General features: G+C 35.4%; 2 protein-coding genes across 6 annotated transcripts in view; one reads left to right on the top strand and one right to left on the bottom strand.

Annotated features, from left to right (window-relative positions):
- Nucleotides 1-4,162, bottom strand: part of LOC113230863 (methyltransferase-like protein 4) — an 8,246-nt gene extending 4,084 nt beyond the window's left edge. Inside the window, exons 1-2 of the mRNA XM_026464968.1 lie at nucleotides 4,155-4,162; nucleotides 1,664-1,897 (exon numbers count right to left, since the gene is read on the bottom strand). Coding sequence (XP_026320753.1) covers nucleotides 1,664-1,897; nucleotides 4,155-4,162 — 242 coding nt within the window. The remainder of the gene's footprint in view (nucleotides 1-1,663; nucleotides 1,898-4,154) is intronic.
- A 2,100-nt stretch (nucleotides 4,163-6,262) lies between these two features.
- Nucleotides 6,263-22,574, top strand: part of LOC113230652 (protein disabled) — a 51,099-nt gene continuing 34,787 nt past the window's right edge. For 2 of the 5 annotated variants that reach the window (XM_026464664.1, XM_026464660.1), the window contains exons 1-4: nucleotides 6,263-6,343; nucleotides 8,709-8,806; nucleotides 12,736-12,950; nucleotides 13,428-13,571. In XM_026464664.1, the coding sequence (XP_026320449.1) occupies nucleotides 8,737-8,806; nucleotides 12,736-12,950; nucleotides 13,428-13,571 (429 nt within the window). In that variant the 5' untranslated portion in view covers nucleotides 6,263-6,343; nucleotides 8,709-8,736. Of the gene's footprint in view, nucleotides 6,344-8,708; nucleotides 8,807-9,638; nucleotides 9,694-12,735; nucleotides 12,951-13,427; nucleotides 13,572-22,574 lie in introns of those variants that run through there. The other 3 variants (XM_026464665.1, XM_026464661.1, XM_026464662.1) reach the window with 2 other exon arrangements.

Here is a 22,574-nt window from a genome sequence, read left to right as displayed (position 1 = left end):
TTTTAGTTTTTTTTTTTTAGATAGGAGGATATGACATTGTATGACAACTAAGCATAGACAGATTACATAATTCTCCCCAGCTTAGATGGAAAAAAAATAAAAAAATAAAAGAAAGGAGCTGCCCTGACTACCGAATCAACGTGCACATAATCAAAGTTTGAAAGTTACAACTGGCGGATTTCTTTAGTATTGTACCATAATCTATCGATAAGTCATTATCGACATGCAAATGTATGACTTGAATGTTGAAACTGCTTTTTTTTTGTTTCTTTAGTTTACTGTAACCAAAGTATGCCTAAACAAACACAAGTCTAATAATTTAATCTCGAGTGGTATATTATTATAAATGTCAACACACATTTTGAAACTTTTTTTATAATTTATTTCCCATATGCGGACGGACAAACGTGTAAACACTATTGGCCGAGCCTTTGATTTGTGATAAGCCAAATGAACTCTATACACGTTGGCGCTCGCCTTCACTCGGTCAGCTAGGCGAGTGACACCGAACGATGGCAAGGCAAGGCAAATAGGCTGTCTATACGTTGGTATTGGTCTTTACCCGGCAACGTTGGACTAACATGTCATTGTATTGCAGGCTTTAAAAAAATAGTCATTTTTAATAGTTAGAGTTGTCATTGGGAAAAATCAGAAACGAGTGGATAATTTTGTTTTCAGGAACTGAGAACAACTAGTAAATGAGTCTTGTTTAATCTAAATTGAACATAGAACTATTTACCAATAAACCTAATGATGGCATAGCATTGTCATGTAATCTAGTTACATTTAAAGTTCTGTTAAAATTTGACTCTTCAAAATGAAGCGAAGAAATGAAGATGGTCTTTGATCCAACGTTTATATTCGGCAGTCCTATAATTTCCAACCTTTCTTTCTTCCTTTTTTTATTTGTAGGAAAACTTGAAACAAAAAATAATAATAGTAAAACAATAAAAACCTCGTAGTGAATTGTTTTAATAACAGAATATCGATAATAAGTATGCTTACAAGATCAATACTATCTCAAAATAATCGTTAACAACAATCATCAAAATATACAAACAAACAAGCAGTCTAAAGTAACAAAAGCAATTTTTGGCAACAATTATAAATAAACTACTTAAGTCTAATTACATGAAATATTTGGGCTATTGTGTGATTTATAGACAAAAAAATAACACATGCCTGTGCAATGTAACATTCGATTGATTTGCACTTTTTCTAAAGCCACATCCCTTAATGCTGCAGTGTCGCATTTTTATTAATACCTAATTATTGTCACTATCAATATTTTTGTCCAATTTGATTATAATACATGCGAATAATTCAATAGTACATTTGAAAAAACATTTGTTTTGATATTTGATGTACTTCCCTTTGACAACGGTGTCATGTACCTCATGTAATGCGAAATGGACACGGTTAGCATTTAAGATGACGTTACGTATTTTCGATTCCCGTGTTTGACACAGACCAATGTAATGCTACCTCTTTTGGCTTAAGACGGCACGTAATAGTTAAACAAAGACAATAACATGTTTATGTTTTCGACGTCGAAATGCATCATATACATATAACGTCTGATTTATACACATATGTCAACGTAACATGTCCTTTAGTTTCCATAGTCTAAGGTCCCCAGCCAAGATGTTCAGATGACTCTAACAGTACACATAATATTTTAGACATGTCCTTAAAGTAACTATGCGGCTTTCTAGTTCTAGTAGGCCGTCCACGTCCAGTTCTAGGCTCTTCAACACCTCCTAGAGCTTCTTCAAGTTCTTGAGGTTCTGTTTCATCTCCATTTCGTCTAGGCTGTGTCTCATCCACTTCTTGGGAGAAAGACTCATCATTTTCTTCCTCGTTGTCATATTTTCCCTCCAGTAAGGGAGCCAAATGCCTATTAGAGTTGGTTTATATTTCATATAATCAGTTTATATTTCATATATACTTATATTTCATATATCAGTGTTAGTTTATATATTGTAGCCGCTTCAACAAATTTTTGCAGGTTTATATGATGCTCTTCTTTTGTCGCTCCGCGTAAGGTTTTCATTTTCTATGACAAATTCCAGAGTGCGTTGGAAGGACGCTACTCCATTCGTAACGCCAAATGGAATCTGTGTAAATTCGTATAGCTTACCACAGGCCTCAAATGCGGTACATTTTCGATCCTTTTTCAGAATGGAAACTTGGTGGTAAGCACTTTTTAAATCAATTTGACTAAAATACTTGTATTTAGAAACTTTTGCTATGGTAGTTACAATTTTTGGTAATGGGTAGGCGTCTAATTTGTATATTTATAGTTCTTGAGTAATCAATTACAAGACGTTTACGGTGATGTCCACCTCCTGCGACAAGATATTGAGCTTTCCACGGAGAGATACTAGGTCTAATGACAACGTCTTGGAGTAACTTATTTGTTTTTTCTTTTATGAAAACTCCATCTTCTTCAGTGTATCTTCGAGATTTAATAGCTACAGGTTTGATAAACGGTGAAAGATTAGTGAAAATTGAAGCGGGAGGTACCGAAGCTTCCATTACACTGCATATAGTAAGAGGTTCGTTATTGCTACCCAAGTTTAAGATAAGAGAGGAATGTGTTTTTAATAAGTCATGACCGATGATAACGTCAGCGCATAGGTTTTTAACTATTAGTAACGTCTTTTGCTTGTAGACGTGTTTGTCGACCTCAGCAGTTGTCCTTCTATGGTCGATGCATAGTTTAATGAGCCTAGTGTAATTCTTTGATTACAAATTTTTCTTTATATTCAATATATTAGCCAGACATTTGTCGATAAAGCTAAGTGAGCAACCGGTATCCACGAGAGCGTCAGTTGTATGGTTATTTATAATGATAGGAATAGTAGCTTTTCGCAAACTACTAGGGGCGGCTGCAATTACAGCCGCAGTGTTCGCAGAACTATCTTCTATAATAGCATTAACTGTAGAATCTTTACCTTTACGACGACATACATTAGCGAAATGTCCTTTATTAGAACAAAGCTGGCAAGTTACGTGAAAAGCAGGGCATTCGTTGATGTATATTTCCACGACAAAAGAAACAGCGACATTTCTTCTGACCAAAATTAATAGCAGATAAATTATCTTCATTTTCCTTCGTTTTAGTCGTAGTATGGTCAGCATTTAACATAGGGTTTGAAAATGAAGGTGTTGAGAAGGACTGGGAAATTTTTTCGGCAGTTTGAAGTGTCAAAGCTTGATTCTGCGCGTCGTCAAATGAGAGAGTATAATTTTCCAAAAGTCGCTGGCGAATTTTCTGAGAGTATATTCCTGATATGAACGCATTACATATGAATTCATTTTGATTTTCTTCTACTGAAACTGCACGGAAATCACAATCTTGAGCTAGTAACTTTAAAGCACGTATATAATCGGAAATAGATTCTTCTATTATACGATTCTTCGGCTTTTCGTATGTTACTTTCAGTAATTTTACAGCTTGATCATAATTGATATAGTCTTTTATGAGAGCAAAGATATTTGGAGATAAGTAGTTCACCGGAAGTTTTAATTTCATCCCAAAAGAAGCACCACCATTTTCTTCAGATATGAAATTCTCAAATGTGTGGTACCGGTGATACCATCGAAATTAGGCTCCAGGATCACTCGGATCCGCAATAAACTTCTCCGGGCTTAAATATTGCGCAGCACGATCAGCCATATTTAAAATTGAAATTGGCTTCATATCCACAGTATTATTGAAAATGGTAATCCTACAAAAGTTTGGGAATTCCTTAAGTCGCTTGGAATTGGTAAATCTCACAATAATTCCTCTCCAGACCTAAATCTCGATAAACTTAATTCTCACTTTTCATCAACCTCTGTCTTGAATTGTTCAGTCAAAGACAACACTTTACAATATCTTTCTTCATTGTCAATTCCTGACCATTCCTCCTTTGTTCTTAATCAATTTGCTGACTGTGACGTTAAGAAAAACATTTTAGCTATCTCCTCCAATGTTGTAGGTACTGATTATATTAGTCGTAACATGATCATTCCTTTCCTTGATCTCCTCACTCCTGTCATTACCAAAATCCTTAATACATCTGTCTCCACAAGTGTTTTCCCCTCGTCGTGGAAAGACGCATATTCCACTCCCAAAAAAATCCAAACCAAGTACCCCGTCAGATTACCGTCCCATTTCAATTCTCCCTTTCCTTTCCAAAGTCCTAGAAAACCTGGTTCACCACTAGCTAACTAATTCCTAAACAGAAACAACCCAATCAATCCTTTCCAATCCAGATTCCACATTGGTCATAGTACGACTACAGCACACACGAAAATCACTGATGACATCCGTATGGGCATGGAAAACTCGCAATTGACGGTACTGACCTTGCTCGATTTCAATAATGCCTTTAGTGATGTTGGCTTTGATTTGTTATTGGAGGTACTGCGTTTACGTAACGTATCTCCAGCAGTTATTGATTGGTTTCGCAGTTACTTTTGTGGACGTCAGCAGCGCATACGTAATGAAAATTCTATCTCTACGTGGTCTGGTATTTCTGCCGGGGTCCCACAAGGGGGTGTCCTTTCTCCTCTCTTATTTTCCATATTTATTAACTCTATTACACACTCCCTCACTTCTTCCTATCATCTTTATGCTGACGACCTAAAAATTTACATCCAGTCGTATCTTAACGACATATCATTTGCCGTCAATGCCATCAATGTGGACCTTCAATGTATTCTTGACTAGAGTCGGTCTTTTGGTCTAAGGGTTAACCCATCAAAAACACAATGTATAATTATTGGTAGTCCATGGTATATATTTCGTATTAACCTTGAATCCGTACAACCCGTAATTTATTGGTAAATTTTTGGTTTTAAAAAATTTGGTAAATTTGGTAAATCAATGCTGTTCGTATTCCGTATTTAGGCAAAGTTAAGAACTTGGGGGTAATTTTAGATCAGTGTCTTACATGGAAGCCACACGTTACTGAGGTTAGCAGGAAGGTGTTTGATGCACATTTATCACTTAAGAGACTGAAGAACCTTTTGCCTATTAAAACTAAAATTACCTTGGCTCAGAGCATACTACATCCGATTTTGGACTACGCAGATATTTGTTATCCGGATTTGACAATCACCCTGCTTAATAAATTGAAACGCCTCCAAAATATGTGTGTAAGATTTATTTACGGACTTCGTAAGTTTGACCACATTTCCCAGTTTCGCGCACAACTTATATGGCTGCCCACCGGCATCCACCGGCGTAGAGACGTTCACACACTTTCCCTTCTTTACTCTACTTTATTCTATCCCTTTACGCCTCTTTACCTTAAAGAACACTTTATTTTTCACTCGGCTACACTCTGCCATCCTCTTCGCTCCTCTGATACACTCATACTGAATATGGCTCCGATTTTTAATCCAACTCGTTTACTGTATCTGCTATCCATCAATTCTCTCCCAGAACATATTCGTCGATCCCCTTCTCTTGATTGCTTCAAACATCGTGTTATGGATCATTTGATTTGATGTGTTCATTAAATTGATACATGAAAGAATAAACCTTTGAGGAAATAAGGCTTTAATTAACTCAAAAGAAACATGGTTAAATTTTAGATAGGAGAATATGACATTGTATGACAACTAAGGCTGATGTACGTACACCTTATTCTTTTTCCATCGTCTAAGACGTACACTTACTTGGAAAAATATTTGACGTACAGACAAACATGCAAGCATTGACAAATAATAACATAAACCCTCCACACATTTTTCCAGTTTTTCGTATTTTTCAAGTTTTTCCAATTTTACAACAATTTTTCCGGAAAAATGTCGACCATTTGAAATTTTTCGGCAAATTACCCAACAGAAATCAAGGTAGACACATAATAAGGCGCAAATATGCACTGTGCCGTACCGTCAACAAAAAAAATTCGAATGCGTTGTTGCGCTTTTTTTAAACAATACTGCGTTAAAGCGAATATACGCTTTCCAAATTTTTGTAGCGCTCGTACTCTTGCAATACACTTAATTTTCCGTAATTCAAGCGAAAAGCTGCCAGCTGTTTTTCTGTCAAACAATTATTGACAAACGGCTAGGGAGTGTGTATGTCATTTGCCGTTTTTTGTGAATTTAATTAATTTTCAACTAAGATTTATAATAAATAAATATTCAATAATAATTGTAACGTGCTAGATTTAAGTAAAGCTTGTAACTACAACTGACTTTTAGGCGTCCTAAAACCAGGTTGCGTGAACAAATATTTTTTCCCTTAGAACTTTGTTTGAATCTCGGGAAAAACAACAAATTTTGTTGATAAGTAATACCTTGGCCTTCAGGTTATTGCTCGATATCATGGCTGTTTGTAAAGGTAAGATTAATAAAAGTGGAGAGTTATAAATTTTAAAATTATATTGAATTTACTCATCGCACCTTTGTTGATAACGAATCTGCGGAAACAGTGACTTTTTTGAATAATTCATAAGTGGCTATAATATTTAATAAATGCACATAATACAGCAGAACTTTTTTTTACTTATAAGCTTTGTAAAGTATGTTGCTCTAATAACTAATTCCAAATTAATTCAATCGAATGTATCCTTCCACCAGTACCTCTAAAATTTAAATTTGTTATTAACTATGAACAGTAAACCAGTAAAATATTATATTATGAGTTATGTAGTATAATGAGCTCCCTGGAAACAGTAGTAACCTTAATCTTATTCATACAATGTGCCTATTTCCATAAAGCTAAATCAATCATATACATATACAATGAAATTGTAATTTATCAACATTACAATATTCATTTAAACAAATACTGATAAAATTACCTATGGATATTTTGCAATCAATGAATGATATTTTATCAATATCTATAAATTTAATAACTAATATGCATATAGATTATAGATAAGAAGATGAAAACATCATATATGTTTCTTTTTATTGTCTTTTATCTTTACATCATAACGAAATGTTCTTAATTCATTTGAAGACTATTCATTTAAAAAAAATTGTGAGGAGAACTACAAGACTGTGTTAAGGATATTGCATGTCTCCTATTGCTAGATTTATTTCATTCCCCTCCTTAGAGATGCCCCTCGTCCTGGTGATAACATTGTCTTGTGTATTTAAATAACAACATCTTATACAAAACATTTTTATCATCTTATAAAAAACTCTTATACTAATAGGAAGAGAGAAAGATCTTTAAACAAAGAAATCTTTAATATTTCCTTTCTTTTACCTATTTGTCTTAAAACTAGAATTCAAAAATTTCTTAACAATTTTTATAAATATTCTGTAATAAGAACATCAGAAGTTGCATTATAGAACTTATTTAATTATTAACTGTATCAAAGAAAGGTATAAATATTTCATAAATGACTGCTCTTCTTATCACGCAACCTTGAACATTGAACTCTGAATCCTTACAATCAAATGTTGTTCCTCATACAATGGTTATTTCTTTGAAGCTTAGGGTCAAATGTGTGTGAAGCTCACACATATTTGGCTCTATTCATTTGCAATATTAAATAAATATTGTTATTGACTAGTTTTAGCAGCAACTTCAACTTAAAACTACCATATAGGGTGTCTATAAAGTTGAAGACAATTAAAAATTAAAACTGACTAAAAATTTACTTTCTACATAAAATTTGAGTTTCTCAGGGTACTATGTGAATTTACATAAAAACTTTTTACAAAATCGTATAACTAATAAGTACTTAGATTTTTTTCGCAATTTTCATAAAATATACATATTATGACGCAATTAAGTACTTCCAAACTTTCACCTGTATGGTCATATTTGACTTCTCTTCTTAGGTTTAAATTACAGGTAGCCCACTTGAAAAGAATAGAAAACACAACAGTCAATTACTATTGCATAATGTCCTATTCCAACCTGGCAAATTAAGTGAGCAGTTCATCATTTCGTCAGCTGTCTCAATGTGTTCACTTATTCCTCATTGCAACCTCATAATGGGTCAGCCTGTATATAGTTTGATCTTTTGCAGACTAAAAGACGTTAAAAAATGCCTAACCGAATCAGCACCACTTCTAACTTTAAATTACATTTAAAAGTAAGCTTTAATCAAATTTTCTTGTTTTCGTTAATACAATAGACATGTGTTATATACCAACATGTAAATATGCTAATCAATACGAATACGCTAAGTAATCAATTTAAATAGTCTAGTCTAGTCTTAACATCTAGTGTAACAGTTACATTGAGAGGCATTAAACTTGCACAAACTAGACATTGTGGGGGAATATTGATTAGGGGCTGTTACGCGCGTGTGTGCGTGCTTTTCACAGACAGGGATTACGATGCGCGCGCTTACAACCCCTATTGAGAAACGTCACAAGTGATCGCAGCTGCAAAAGTGCGACATGTCGCTTACGTCTTTCCTCGCCGCGGAGGTGCGAGTGTAAGTGTGGAGTGCGCCTTACCATATCCCATGTGCTAACCGCGATCTGGAACCGAGAGTTCCCAATCGAAATTATAAACACAAATGCAAATATTAATTACTAAAAAGCATCGCATAAATGAATACGATTCGTTCGCATGCCATCGAAACATGTGACGTTCGGAACGAAGTCCAAAACACCGTTTAGTTCTGAGATCGCGAACGTCGGCATAAAAATCAATAAATCTCGTTGTGAAATTTGGATATTGCATTTTTTCTGGTGCACGTGCCGTGGTCCAACATAGTGAATTTCCGTTTCAGTGATATCGGGTCCAAACTGAAGGTCCCGATGTTTAATCATAAGTTAGCGACTGACTTTCCAATGCAAACTCTTCGAAAGAAAACCAGCCCTTGCAAATGTGAGTCCGGATTTGCTTTACAACTCAAGATAACTTCTGCTATTCTTTAATTTCCTAATTGTTAAGGTTATTAAATGTTAGCATAGAGCTAAATGTATATTCGACCACGTTGTCGCATCTTAGCTTTGTTATATTTTGCGATTTCTGTTGTACAATGCATGAGTCGGCTATTTCACCCTATTAATTGTAAAGGTGACTGTAATTATTATACTTCGGCTTCTCTACAAATCTATATACTATAATACTGTACACTGAAAATACGAAGTAAAAATTCATTCAAATGAAAACTGTGACCTCTTAAATGCGAAGCTGCAGTTTCTTCGTCTTTGACCTGCAATTCTTATTGGTTATCAATACGTACATGAATTCTACCATGTTTTACATCATTTATAATCGAATTTTTTTTAAATAACCGCGTACTGTATAATCTTAACAAAATAGTATTTTTTCCAGTCATAAATCTATATGTATAAAAATATTTGGTTGTCCACTATTCAAGATTTAAAGCCGAATGCGTCTAGTATACAGTTACCTTTAGATTTCCGAACTAGCACCCGTGCTATCATTCACATTGGATATGCAACCAAGATGTGTCTAAGGAGTTTTAATGTTTTGGGATTTCAACTCCATCCATTGCGTGCTCGATCTTCGACCGCGTCTGCACCCAACATGATCGCAACCAAACGCATATCAAAAAAGTAATCGAACGGTTCCTGGCTGCATATCCAAGCCACGTGCTAGTTCCATTTCATAACTAGTGAACCTGGTATTTTGGACAGAGGGTGAGGGCGGCTGAGCGGTGCGGCGGGGGGCTGGGCATTGCTATTTGTCCGTTAAACAGGGGATAATGCAGGTCTGTCATTTCCAGCACCTCCTACGGCAGTTCGGTGAGTATCGTTTAGTATAATGCTTCGTATTCATATGTTACTTATCTCGTTTACAGAAGGAATACATATACATACAGGGTAAGCATCGTTATATATCGAGAAAAGTGTTTGTCTGGAAACCTGAATCAGATATATTTTCTGTCTACGATTATAATACCATTGTAAATTACTGTCAAAACAAAATAGTATTATCGTGGGTTCATTAGTTTTTAAGCCAAAGTACGATATTATTTAATTTTACGTAAAAAATGTACGATGTTAGAGTTATCATAAGATGCGCATGACTCAACTGCTCTACTATACTTAATATCATAGAGATGAAAAAGAAACTATACAATAGGTGCTATAAAGTTCACCCGACCATTACGTATCCATAATTTGTGAAGACCGGCCTCCGAATGTGTGAGTCAGCATTTCTCTTCAATAACATAATTTGTGGCTAAAACGTAGACAATGTATTCCTTGTGTTACGACGACATTCTATCTAATCGCCTGGTATCTGGTATCTCATAGCAGGTAAATAGCATTTCTATTGCTTTTTCTGTCGCTTTGTGGCTTCTATATTTTTCTTTCATACTAACTCATTAACAACAACTCTCTGTTTAACTGTACTTGTAAGATAAGTAAGACACTATTTAATTAAAATTCTTGTTTGTAATCAGATTATTCACAGTTTAATTTCTAACTCTAAAGGTGTTGTCGAAGGCGTGCGTATAATTATGTTTTGTGAGTAAAAATTACTTTTTTAAGTTAAGTGTCTACCTAGTGACACATTCGCTAATATTATGATTATCGTACGTGTACTTTATGTGAGATGATAGACGCAATCGCAAACATTTCAGATGAATACAATCCGATAAATAAGCGTCTAAAAATATACGATGCGATAGACATAAACGAACTTATGTAATGAATCAATTTTACTTCTAAACCGAATTTTGTATTTAGAGGTCTTCAATTACAATGAACTCTTTTAATCAAAAAATACTGTTACGCTGTTATGTGCACGGTTACTTAAAGTTATCTAATCTGCGAGTATAATGTTACAATTTACTCTTTTTTTTCTAAGTATTTGAAATTAGTCGTAGAATAACTTTATTATACTTATCTGATTTGAAATTAATTCCAAAATTCGTTACGACTATTTATTTAAATAATTAACGCACTACAATGTTTTTATTCAATGATAGAACAGTATTTCTGAATGCAACATTTCTATTGTAAATACATTTAAACTCACAAAGCATGCCTTCTGTATATATAACTCTAGGCATTCTTATTGTTTCCATGGACCACATTTCTTAAAATATACATACATTTTGATTTTTTATTGTTTATTTTTGTCTCCCTATAGGCATCAAGCTTATGTTTAATTGATAATGCTAAGGAAATAATGCTAGAGTAGTAAGTATTCTTTGACAATATTAAATTAGATCTTGTGTCGTTTTATTACTGGGACGGACACGAGGTACTCTAACTACTCCAGTGCTCCAATATTCGGGACTGTGGACTTGATGGCACCAGGCAGTGACGTGATCATGCGATAATGGCGTAATACTTAGCTAATAGGTTAATCTTGTGCTGTTAGCTGGCTAATTGTCAATAGGGTTAATTGGAAACCTTATAAATCTCTAAAAATGTCTTGATTTTTATGGCATACTTCCAAGTACCCTGTTTGACCGGGCTATCAAGTAAACATTATTATCTTTGTTTGCTTGCTCTAGTAGTTTTCACCGGGGACAAAGATATGATAATATCATAACGTGCTTTGTGGTCTAAAGTTAAATCTAATAATGTATCATAGTTACAAGTAGGACAAATTTTGTTGCAATTATTTAATTTCAGTTTTGTTATTCATTCCTCTTCCAGAGATTAGAGATGTAAAATAGATGTAATATAAAGTTTTCCATACGTTCTCTGTGTGTTTCTTTGTTATCTTATTGTAATAGTGTGAATAATAGATATATATTAAAGAACAGATAGTATCATTTAATGAACGAATGTGTCACAGGTACTCCTCCAGTTTCTAAATTTAAAAACAGGAAATTTAATTAAACCGGCAATGATGCACTGTAAACAGGGACCGAAATAGGACATGCCGCTCACTCCTTATTCGCACGCCACGTTACGTGTTTAGATAGCCTATAAAAAGTATTAAAAAAGTCAATTAAAATCATGACACTCAAAAAGACTGAATTAAAAAATCTGCTAAGCAAAGGTATGAACGTGTGTTCCTAATCCTAAATACTTCTTCAAATTTTGAAAGTGTGTCCAATATGTGCTGTGCTTTTGTGTGAATTTAATTTTGTGTTGATGCCAAATTGTGCTTTTATATTTAGACCGCTTGTTTACCTACATCTAATACAATGTTAACACATAGTGTAGATTAGCTCTACTGTATAAGTAATGGGGCTCTATCGAGAGCTATATAGCTGTTGATTTTTATTGCCTAATGGATCGTGGTTCGTTTTAATATAGTACTAATTAATATGAAAAAAAAACTCGAAATATTTGTGTAAACTTAATAAATGGAAATAAAAGTATGGAGAAAGAAACAGGGGAAATTGCGCTAACTGCTATTAACTAATTATTGCATATTTTTGTAATCATAAAAAATTACCTATTTTAATTGACATAGAATTAAAAATGTTAATAACTCATCGTCAACAACAATTGTTAACAAATCATCATTTTGATAACCCTTCCTTCGAAATGAACTTGGAATTTCTTTACGAAACGTAATAAATGAAACTTTAAAAATATTATCGAGTATTATTAATTAGATATTTAATTGTGAAATTGCCGTTTGTTCAAAATATCAGTTTATGAAATTCAGCACATTTATTATACTATTTTATATAGGTACCTATTGTAACAAATATTATTTTTGAACAGTCAGTAAATCTTTCAATCAAGCTCTTGTCATCTAGATAAAACTAAATACTGACTAAAGCTACAAATAAAATTCAGAAATTAAACAAACAGTACTTAAGATCGCTAGTTTGTAAATCATATACCAATTGTATTAACCCCTTTTATCAGATAAGAACGAGCCGGGGCGCTTTCTCGGCGAAGGCGTATCATTTCGAGCGAAGTTGATTGGCGTGCTCGAAGTGCCTGAAGCGCGAGGCGACAGGATGTGCCAGGAGGCGCTGGCCGACCTCAAAATGGCCATCCGCGCCGCGGGAGAGCACAAACAACGCATACAGGTCCACGTAGCCATTGACGGATTGAGACTACGCGATGATAAGACTGGCGTAAGTGTTAAAGTACAAAATATAAATACATTATTATTAGAAAAACACAACATTCAAATTTGCAACATGGTTCGCTGATCTCGTACACAAACGTATTGTCTCTATCTAGGTAAAAATTGTACACATCATATTGTATCGGTGTGAAACCAACGTAGAATGTTCACCTTATAAGAATAAAATATTCCGTCAAAAACATGATTTGAGTCAACATTGTGCACTTCTGCCTATCGTGTTTGAACAGTACTTAACACTTAAGCACGGTGTAACAAATAGTTGTGGTCATACTTCAACTAGTGATCGTGTCCACGACAGCAAAAGACTAAAAAAAAATTTTTTGCTAGTTGTTTATATGGTTGCAAACGTAAAGATTACAAGGTTTTGCGTTATTCAAGGTAGGTCATTTCGAAGCAGTATTGGATCGATTATTTGTAATAAGAAATCCTTTTCTTCGTTCTAAAAATAACAATTATTGAACAGGACTCCCTGTACCATCATCCAGTGCACAAGATCTCCTTCATCGCGCAGGACATGACGGACTCGCGCGCGTTCGGATACATATTCGGCTCACCCGACACTGGCCATAGATTCTTCGGCATTAAGACTGATAAGGCAGCTAGTCAAGTAAGTGTAAACACAGATTGTGTTAACTTTGAGAACGTAATATCATAGTATAACATAGGACAAGTAGTGTAACTCCATACAAAGGTAGCAGCGCGGCTTGTATGTAGAAAGACACGCCCATTCCGCGGACACACATTTGCATAATCTCGCGGTGCACTCGCGTGTCGTCACACGCGCCATTCATTAGAAAATTAAAGAGTTCATTCGGTGTTTAAGAAAGAATATCAGATAGTAGACTTTTTTATTATTGTATTTATGGTTGTTTGAACAAGAGTGCCTAAAATCCAGAATTGTCCAGCATTTCTTTCCTATTTCATAACCATAATCGAGATACCAATCAGCGATGCTGATATTACGATATGAATACGTAAGTATTGCATTAACATAGGTTAGTTCACTTTAATTTTTTCACATTATTTTTACACCCAGCAGGTCCTGTACAACTAAAATAATAATATGACAATTCTACGCTCCGAGCGGAATGTAAGCATTGATGCGCCGAACAATGGGTTGTTGCACTACTTGTGTTATTTATTATATATCATAGTTTCCCAAAGTGGTCCCTACCGCCCTCCCAGTGTGCGCTGAAAAGTCCTAGGGGGCGTTGATGCGAGGTGCTACCGCATTTGACAAAAGAAACCTAAATTATTTTTATAAAGTACACTACAAATATTTAATTTAATAATTTCCTTATATACTTTTTTTTTGTTAAGTTAGTACAAAATATACGTGTTATCAATAGTTTTTTGTGCTGGTGAGCGTTGAAATTTTTTATCTTGCCTAAGTGGGCAGTTGCCTAAAAGTTTGGGAATCTATGGCAATTAGATATGGGAGGTTAAACGAAAAACACTTTAAAAGGTTGCCTTTTAATATAAGCACGCTTATCATTTTAAGCGTAAGCGTTGCTCAATTCAATACTCACAATATCATTTATAAACGTGCCTAAGTTAGAAGTCCTGCCATCTATGTTTCCTAAACAAATTAATTCGTCAATGTAAATAATATGCGGTTCGTCGATAATATCGACTTATATTATAACACTCAACATATATAATTAATTTATGGTATACAGTCATTTGCCATATTCTTGCATGATATAAAGGGCACTGGGTATAACAAACGATAGATATAACAACTTTCAATCTAATATATCGATTGCATAATGTTCATTTTATATAAACACTTCAGATATAACATTCACTGAGTATAATGTATTATAAATATAATTCCGATGGTGTTTAGGTGCAATGTTGAATAGACCGAATTTGCTTGCATTTCCTAGTTAGTTCGACCTCCTCCTGTGGTTACGTTAGTATATGATAAAGTTGCACGAGTCGAGTGAACCAGTGTCGTGTCACGGCAGAGGCCGGCGAGTGTCACAACCATAGATTTGTCACAACCGAATTTGTTTACATTTACTAGTTGGTTCGACCGCCTCCTGTGGGTTTAGGTAAGTTTACATAGAGCGCACTATAAGTTTCCGGAACTGCCCACTTACATAAACAATATTTAAAAAGTAATTACAACATTTGAAAGTCTCTTTGGCTGTAGAATACAGTTCGTTTTATCTGACTGTCACTTGTTTTTACATTGTGGCGTTATTTTAGAAATTGGTTGTCTACATCACCATGGATTTAACTCGGAGAAATTTTCGTAGTATGATTTTCTACGACTTTAAGTGCAATATAACAGCTCAGCGGAGCTTCGCTCGGCTTCAAACTGCTTTTGGCGATGAAGCATCATGCAAGACGACTATTTATAGCTGGTTTGCAGAATTCAAACGCGGTCGTGTAAATCTCAGTGACGAATTTCGTGATATCGCCGGTCCACTGTTGTGAACAACAAAAATATCGATGCTGTGTGCCGTATGATCAAAACAGACAGGCATGTGACATACCATGAGTATAATACAATACTACACAAACATTTGGATGTGAAAAAGCTGTGCTCTCGTGGATTCCACACAATTTGAGTAAGGCTCAAAAAACGGATCGCGTCACTTGGTGCAATGCCATGCATACCAGATTCAACGAAGGGGCGTCAAATTTGGTGTGGGACATAATAACCGGTGACGAAACATGGATTTATAGTTACGATCCCAAAACAAAGCAGCAATCGAGCGTATGGGTCTTTCGAGATTGCTTCTTTTTTTAAATAAAACTGGACATGTGGCTACTGTTGCTTTGGAGAATCGTTGTACCGTGAATAGTGATTGGTACGACCATTTGTTTGCCGGAACTTATTGACTAACTCCGTAAAAATAACCGTTTACGTTTTACGCCGTATCATCTTGCACCACGGTAATGCCAGTTCTCACACGGCCAGACAGATAAATGAATTTTTGAAGGTAAACAACGTTGACCTTATGAGCCATCCCACGTACAGCTCCGACCTGGCACCTTGTGACTTTTATTTATTTCCAAAAATTAAGAACCAGTTACGCTGTCAACGAATTTCATCACCTGAAGAGGCTGTCGAAGAGTATGAAAAATATGTTTTAGAGATTGTCACGGAGGAGTGGCATAAATGTTTTCAAAATTGGTTCATTCGTATGAAAAAGTGCATTAACGCTAACGGAGAATATTTTGAGACAATAAATTCATTTTTAATACAGTTGCTCAAAACGTGGTATTTTTCGTACTACAAACGTGCCAAAAGTTGGATTTTTCGCACTAGTGCTTTTTATTGTTAAATTTTTTTACATTTACTGTTATTTCAAGTCTTAAACATAGAACTAAAGAGGTTATATATTTATTTCATATTTATGTGCTTTGTGACGTAAGTCATTCGTCATTAAAAGTCATATATACATACAAACTACAAACGTGTTTTATGAAACAACGGGTTACATTTAAAAATACCAAAATAATTTCCATAAAGATGGCTGATTGAGTATTAACAATGACCGGAGGTGAGTATAACGCGAGTTCGCTGCGCGCCGCGCCACAAACATAGTAATGTTAGTGTGGCTGAATACTTGCAGCAGTTGCCATTGTAGTCTGAGTTTTGATCATATTAAAATGAGTTTTTTTTTTAATACTGTTTTATTTTACTTTCAGTGCAGTTTTGTCGCAAATATATTAAAAAACGTCGTTTGATACACGTGCGGATTTGTCATTTTCACTTGTCTCGAGTCTTGACCCTCGCCTCTAGCTTGGGCCAAGAAGCCTGGAGACTCGTGAATAATGACTAACTTTCCGCACTTGTTTCAAAAATGACTATTCTGACCATTTATAGTATTTTTTTCTAATTCATTTCGGAAACTTATAGTGCGCCCCACGTAATATAATGACAAAGCTGCACGAACCGAGTGAGCGCAGTGAGCGTGTCGCGGCAGCGGCCAGCGAGCGCCAGAAACGAATTTGTTTGCATTTGCTAGTTGGTTCGACCTCGTCCTGTGGGTTTAGGTTAGGTTAGTAGTGAATATTCTGCTTAAAGTTTTTATAAATATGTTTTGTTACATATAAAACACAGCTATACAAAAACAATTCTATTTTGCGACTGTACATTTTAACGAAATAAAAAAAAAATCTTGTGAACATAATGTAGGGCACTTCAATTAATCGTAAAACGAAATATTGTGTTATATTATTTAATACATTAATACTGGTAGTACTTAATACCATTTGTTCATTATGTTACCTAATCATTACCTATATCTAATGTTTGTTATATTGAAGGTTTATTATACACATTGACATTATGTCTTTTGTTGTTATGCCTTTTGTTGATTATATGCAGTGAGTGATTATATCCCTAGAAATTATATCAAATGTTGTTATACAAAGTGGAAATAGATTATTTGTTGTTATATCTTCCATTGCACACCCAAATAATAGTGTTATAAATAAAAATAAAACTCGTGTGTTACAAATAAACTTACTTATCCTATAACATTTAAAGGCCTACTCTCGCTTTTCGCTGTCAACATAATATTGCAATCTGTTTTAACAAAATCTATGCACTTAAATGTTTTTCTAAACGATTTTGTAAACTTTAAACTAAAACGCGTTTAAGCGCAGTTTTCGCCATACGAATACGCTCGGACCGAGCACACTCGGGTGACTATTAACGTGCTACTCGTAATGTGTAAACACGTGATCCGAACGCGCTCGAACGTCGGCATCCAATCAGTACGTTATGAGTCGTGTCCAAATAGTCATCCGACTGAACTCAGTCCGAGCGTACTTGTATAGTGAAAGTGACTTTAAATGAAAAGCGCTTTTTTAAGCACGCTTAATTTAAAATTACGTGCAACGTTTAAAATTAATAAGTAGTTTTTTCCATCTCTAATGGTAATATACACGTTTGGTCTACATTTCTACGGATGATTACGACCACATTAGGTAGACCCAATTGCCTAGCGTAGTGATTATACCAAATCCTTCTTTAAATTCGTAATATAGACTATGATGCAGATGACCAGAGACCAACTTAAGCCGGATTTTCACTATACGAGTACACGCAGACTGAGTCCACTCGTATGACTACACGGACGCTACTCGTAGCGTGGTAAACACGTGATCCGAGCGCACTCGAGCGCGGTTCTATTCTTACAAGTGTACTCGGATCATTTTATGAAAACAAAAAGCGCCAACTAAGAAAAAGTGGAATTAACGTCACAATATGAGATTTTAAACGTGTTTTTATCTTCCTTTTCCACTTCACGAATAATATTATTTAGAGCACCCATTTAGTCATTAAAATCCATTTTCTGGATCAAATTATTCTCTTGCTTTGTTTTTCCACCTTTCATGAATTTGTACTTCAGCCATTAACTCATCTGCTACAATTCCTATGCCTCGCAGCAGCAGATAGTCTTCGTCATCTTGATTGTTCAAGGATACAAATATGCACTTGAAGCCAGATAAACTTGTAAGGTGTAAACCGAAATTAAAGTCGGCTTCTATACGATCTAACTCATACGAGCGCACTCGGTCCGAGAACACTAACAACAACTCTGAAAACAGTTGAGCGTGAAAAATTCCTAAACAGTCGTGCTCTACGATTCAATTCCTAAATTAAGATAAATCAGTTTTAAGTTCATAATTAATTTCGTAAATCAGAATTAATTTCGGATTTGTAATTTAACTCTGAATTTCAGATTTGCTTTCTAATCAGACTGTTAGAGCGCGCAGGTACTTCTACTTTTATATAAATAAGTTACGTATTTCTGAATGTTTAGTAGGAATACCTCTCGCTAACAGTGTAGGAAAACATCGTGATGTAACCTGCACGTTGAAGAAGGAGCACAACCTTTGGAAAATGTGTATCCCGAACCCGCATTCGGATATCGTGGTCGACAATGACCTAAAACCCTCCCTTAAAAGAGTCCCGAATCAAGCAGCGGAACTTACGAGATGCATAAAAAGGCTCGACCATAGTTAACCTGGTAATCGTGCATATGATAACAAACAAGTTCGGTAACACAATGTCGGAGACGATATGTTTGCGATTAGTGGGAAATTAGTACGGGGAACTAAAATTTATTTCGAAATTTAAATATAAGAATCAACATTACTTTATGTGATGTGCATTATAATAAAAAAATGGAATGAAAAATTAAAGATAAAAGAAATATCGAGTCTCTGTTACGTTATGAGTTTCTTAACTATTTGTTATCTTTTTAGGCTGATAGCTCTATAACTAATGCGCAATAAAGAAATAAATAATACCAAGAAAAACCATGCTAAACCATTGTAAGACTCGACTTCAGAGGAAGCTCAGCTATAGAGTACATAACCCTGATATTCTGCCTTAGCCCGTAACATTTACGAAAACAGAACTTCTTGTGGCAATGGTGATCGATTATAGAGCATTTCAGAAATTCATATCAATTTACTTATACATGACTTCGAAAACTGCAATTACGAAGAACAAATTGATGTAAATCGATTTAGTCTCAATGACTTTTGACATTGATTTTGTTCAGTTGGCGTTTGGTCACGCAACAGTTTGATCACGAATTTTAAACTGGTTGAAACAAGACAACTTTGTGTTCTAATTATTTAAAACTTAAAATTTACTATTGATACTTATGCGGACCCTAGTTAGACCCGGTTTAAATAGTACAGACTTAACAGGCATAGAAACGCATCAAGATACGTCACTTAACTTATGCTACGTTATACAAATATTCCTACAGTCCCACAGCACCACACTAAGCACATGACCACAAACCTGACTTTGTGTCGTAGCGACAGTACCTACCATGAAAGTGGATGCATTATACGAAAGTATCGCTCGTTCGATATTCATTTTTTACTCAAGAAGGACTAGCAAGGTGTACCAAGTAAAAGTCGCAATATATTACGAATCGTGCGGCATACACGCGTTTGCATATTGGTTTTGTCGAAATTCTTCTAAATCAAAATATTTGATTTTAAAATAGATCATGCATATTTTTATTACAGAATGACTTAACTGTAGAAGGAAACGTCTCTGTTTATTCATCTACTCACAGATGTGATGGTTTTGAAGTTTGTAATCGCACAATTAGAAATTTTTTACGTTTTCGACTGATGGTTAACTACGATACCGGCCGGACGCGTTTTGAAGCATAGTAGCGGAAATTAAGCGTTTTTATATTACATTGGGCACGCGAAGTAGGTACGTGGAGCGCACTATAAGTTTCGGGATTTAATAAGAAAAAAATATTATAAATGATCAGAAATGAATTTATTGTTTCTCATAATATTCTCCATTAGCGTTAATGCAGTTTTTCATACGAATGAACCAATTTTGAAAACATTTATGCCACTCCTCCGTGGCAATCTCTGAAACATATTTTTCATACTCTTCGACAGCCTCTTCGGGTGATGAAAATCGTTGACCGCGTAACCGGTTCTTAATTTTTGGAAATAAATAAAAGTCACAAGGTGCCAGGTCGGGGCTGTACGTGGGATGACTCATAAGGTCAACGTTGTTCACCTTCAAAAATTCATTTGCCTGTCTGGCCGTGTGAGAACTGGCATTATCGTGGTGCAACATGATACGGCGTAAAACGTTTACGGTTATTATTACAGATATAGATATATATTTGACAGTAACTTCCAGCAAAAAATGGCCGTGTACCAATCAATATTCACGGTACAACGATTCTCCAAAGCAACAGTAGCCACATATCCAGTTTCATTAAAAGAGGAGCAATTATCCGCTTAGAGGCACTTTGCACGCGCGCCACTTTGGTTGGTTTCGACTCATCTCGAAACACCCATACACTCGATTGCTGCTTTGTTTTAGGATCGGAACTATAAAACCATATTACGTCACCTGTTACTATGTCCCACGCCAAATTTGACGCCCCTTCGTTGAATCTGATATGTATGGCATTGCACCAAGTGACGCGATCCGTTTTTTGAGCCTCAGTCAAATTGTATGGGATCCACCGAGAGCACAGCCTTTTCACATCCAAATGTTTGTGTAGTATTGATTGTATTTGACTCATGCCTATGCCCGAATCTCATGGTATGTCACATGCCTGTCTGTTTTGATCATACGGCGCACAGCATCGATGTTTTTGTTGTTCACAGCAGTGAACGGGCGACCATCACTGCGAAATTCATCACTGAAATTCACACGACCGCGTTTGAATTCTGCAAATCAGCTATAAATAGTCGTCTTGCATGATGCTTCATCGCCAAAAGTAGTTTGAAGCCGAGTGAAGCTCCGCTGAGCTGTTAAATTACACTTAAACGTAACGTGCCGCAAGGCTCTATATTGGGGCCGTTGCTGTTTGTGCTTTACACTTCAGATATCACGGGCTGCATTAAAAACTGCAAGTATCACCTCTATGCGGATGATGTTCAGTTACATCTGTCTTTCGATCCAGATAGAACCGCCGAAAGTACCAGCCTCATTAATGAGGATCTACACCGCTTATCTATTTGGTCCAGGAACAATGCCTTGGTCTTGAATCCAATTAAATCTCAGCTTTTGATTCTAGGATCTTGTAAACAAGTGAGAAACATCCAGTCACATGCGCCAGTTCTTTCAATTAATGGTGAGAAGATTGCTCAGGTAGCGGAGGCCCGAAATTTGGATATAATTATAGACGGTCATCTTAAATTTGACACTCATGTCGCCGAACTTGTTCGCAGTTGCTTCTATAGGTTAAAAGTGATCTACGGTATTCGACCGTTTCTCAGTGTTGATTTGCGTATTTCTCTATGTGAAGCATTGATATTATCTAAGATCAACTATTGTATCACGTCGTATGGTCCATGCATTTTGTCTAAAACACACAAACTTCTGCAGCGTGTCCAAAATGCACGTGCCAGATTCTGTTTTTTTATACCCCCTCGTATTCACGTCACTCCTTATCTCAACGCTGTAAATCTACTAAATATCGGGTCTCGTCAAAAACTCCTGTATGCAGAACTTTTATTCTATATAGTAAAAACTAGAACACCTGAATATCTTTATGATAAACTAATGTGGTCATCTAGTGTTAATGTACGCTACAGAGAGCGATCTGTCCGATCTTGTGTTCTTATGGTACCATAACATAGAACTACAGCTTTTCGAGGTAGTTTCAAATACTCGGCCTCAAAGTGCTGGAATAATATTCCACCACCTATACGCAACGAGACATCCAAACCCAAATTCAAAGCACTGTACCGGCAACACCTACTCTCACTTCAAAAATCTGTGTAGTGTGTTTTTATTCTTTAACGTAGTCTGTCTAGAATCGAATTTTGTTGTTGCTTTGATCTATTCTTATTATGTGTATAATTATATTATAATACTAATTACATTACACAACATTAAATCCTCTTTACAGTCATAACTTACACCTACAGCTGTAATTATATTCACATTTGCTCATGCACTTATATGTCAAGCAGGTTGTTTTAAATGCACTATTTACACTTTACTATGTATATTATTATTGTCAATGTATAACTTTACTCAAAGTCGTTATATTTTTGCTTTCTAATAACTTAATCCCTCTCGTTGGTTCTGACTGAAAACCAGCGCCTTAGGAAACTTTGGCATATGCTG

The sequence above is a fragment of the Hyposmocoma kahamanoa genome, unplaced genomic scaffold (genome assembly GCF_003589595.1).
Source record: "Hyposmocoma kahamanoa isolate Upper Pololo Valley unplaced genomic scaffold, ASM358959v1 64, whole genome shotgun sequence".
NCBI lineage: Eukaryota > Metazoa > Arthropoda > Insecta > Lepidoptera > Cosmopterigidae > Hyposmocoma > Hyposmocoma kahamanoa.
Note: the sequence above shows the minus strand (reverse complement) of the source record. Positions and strands in the feature narration are given on the sequence as shown.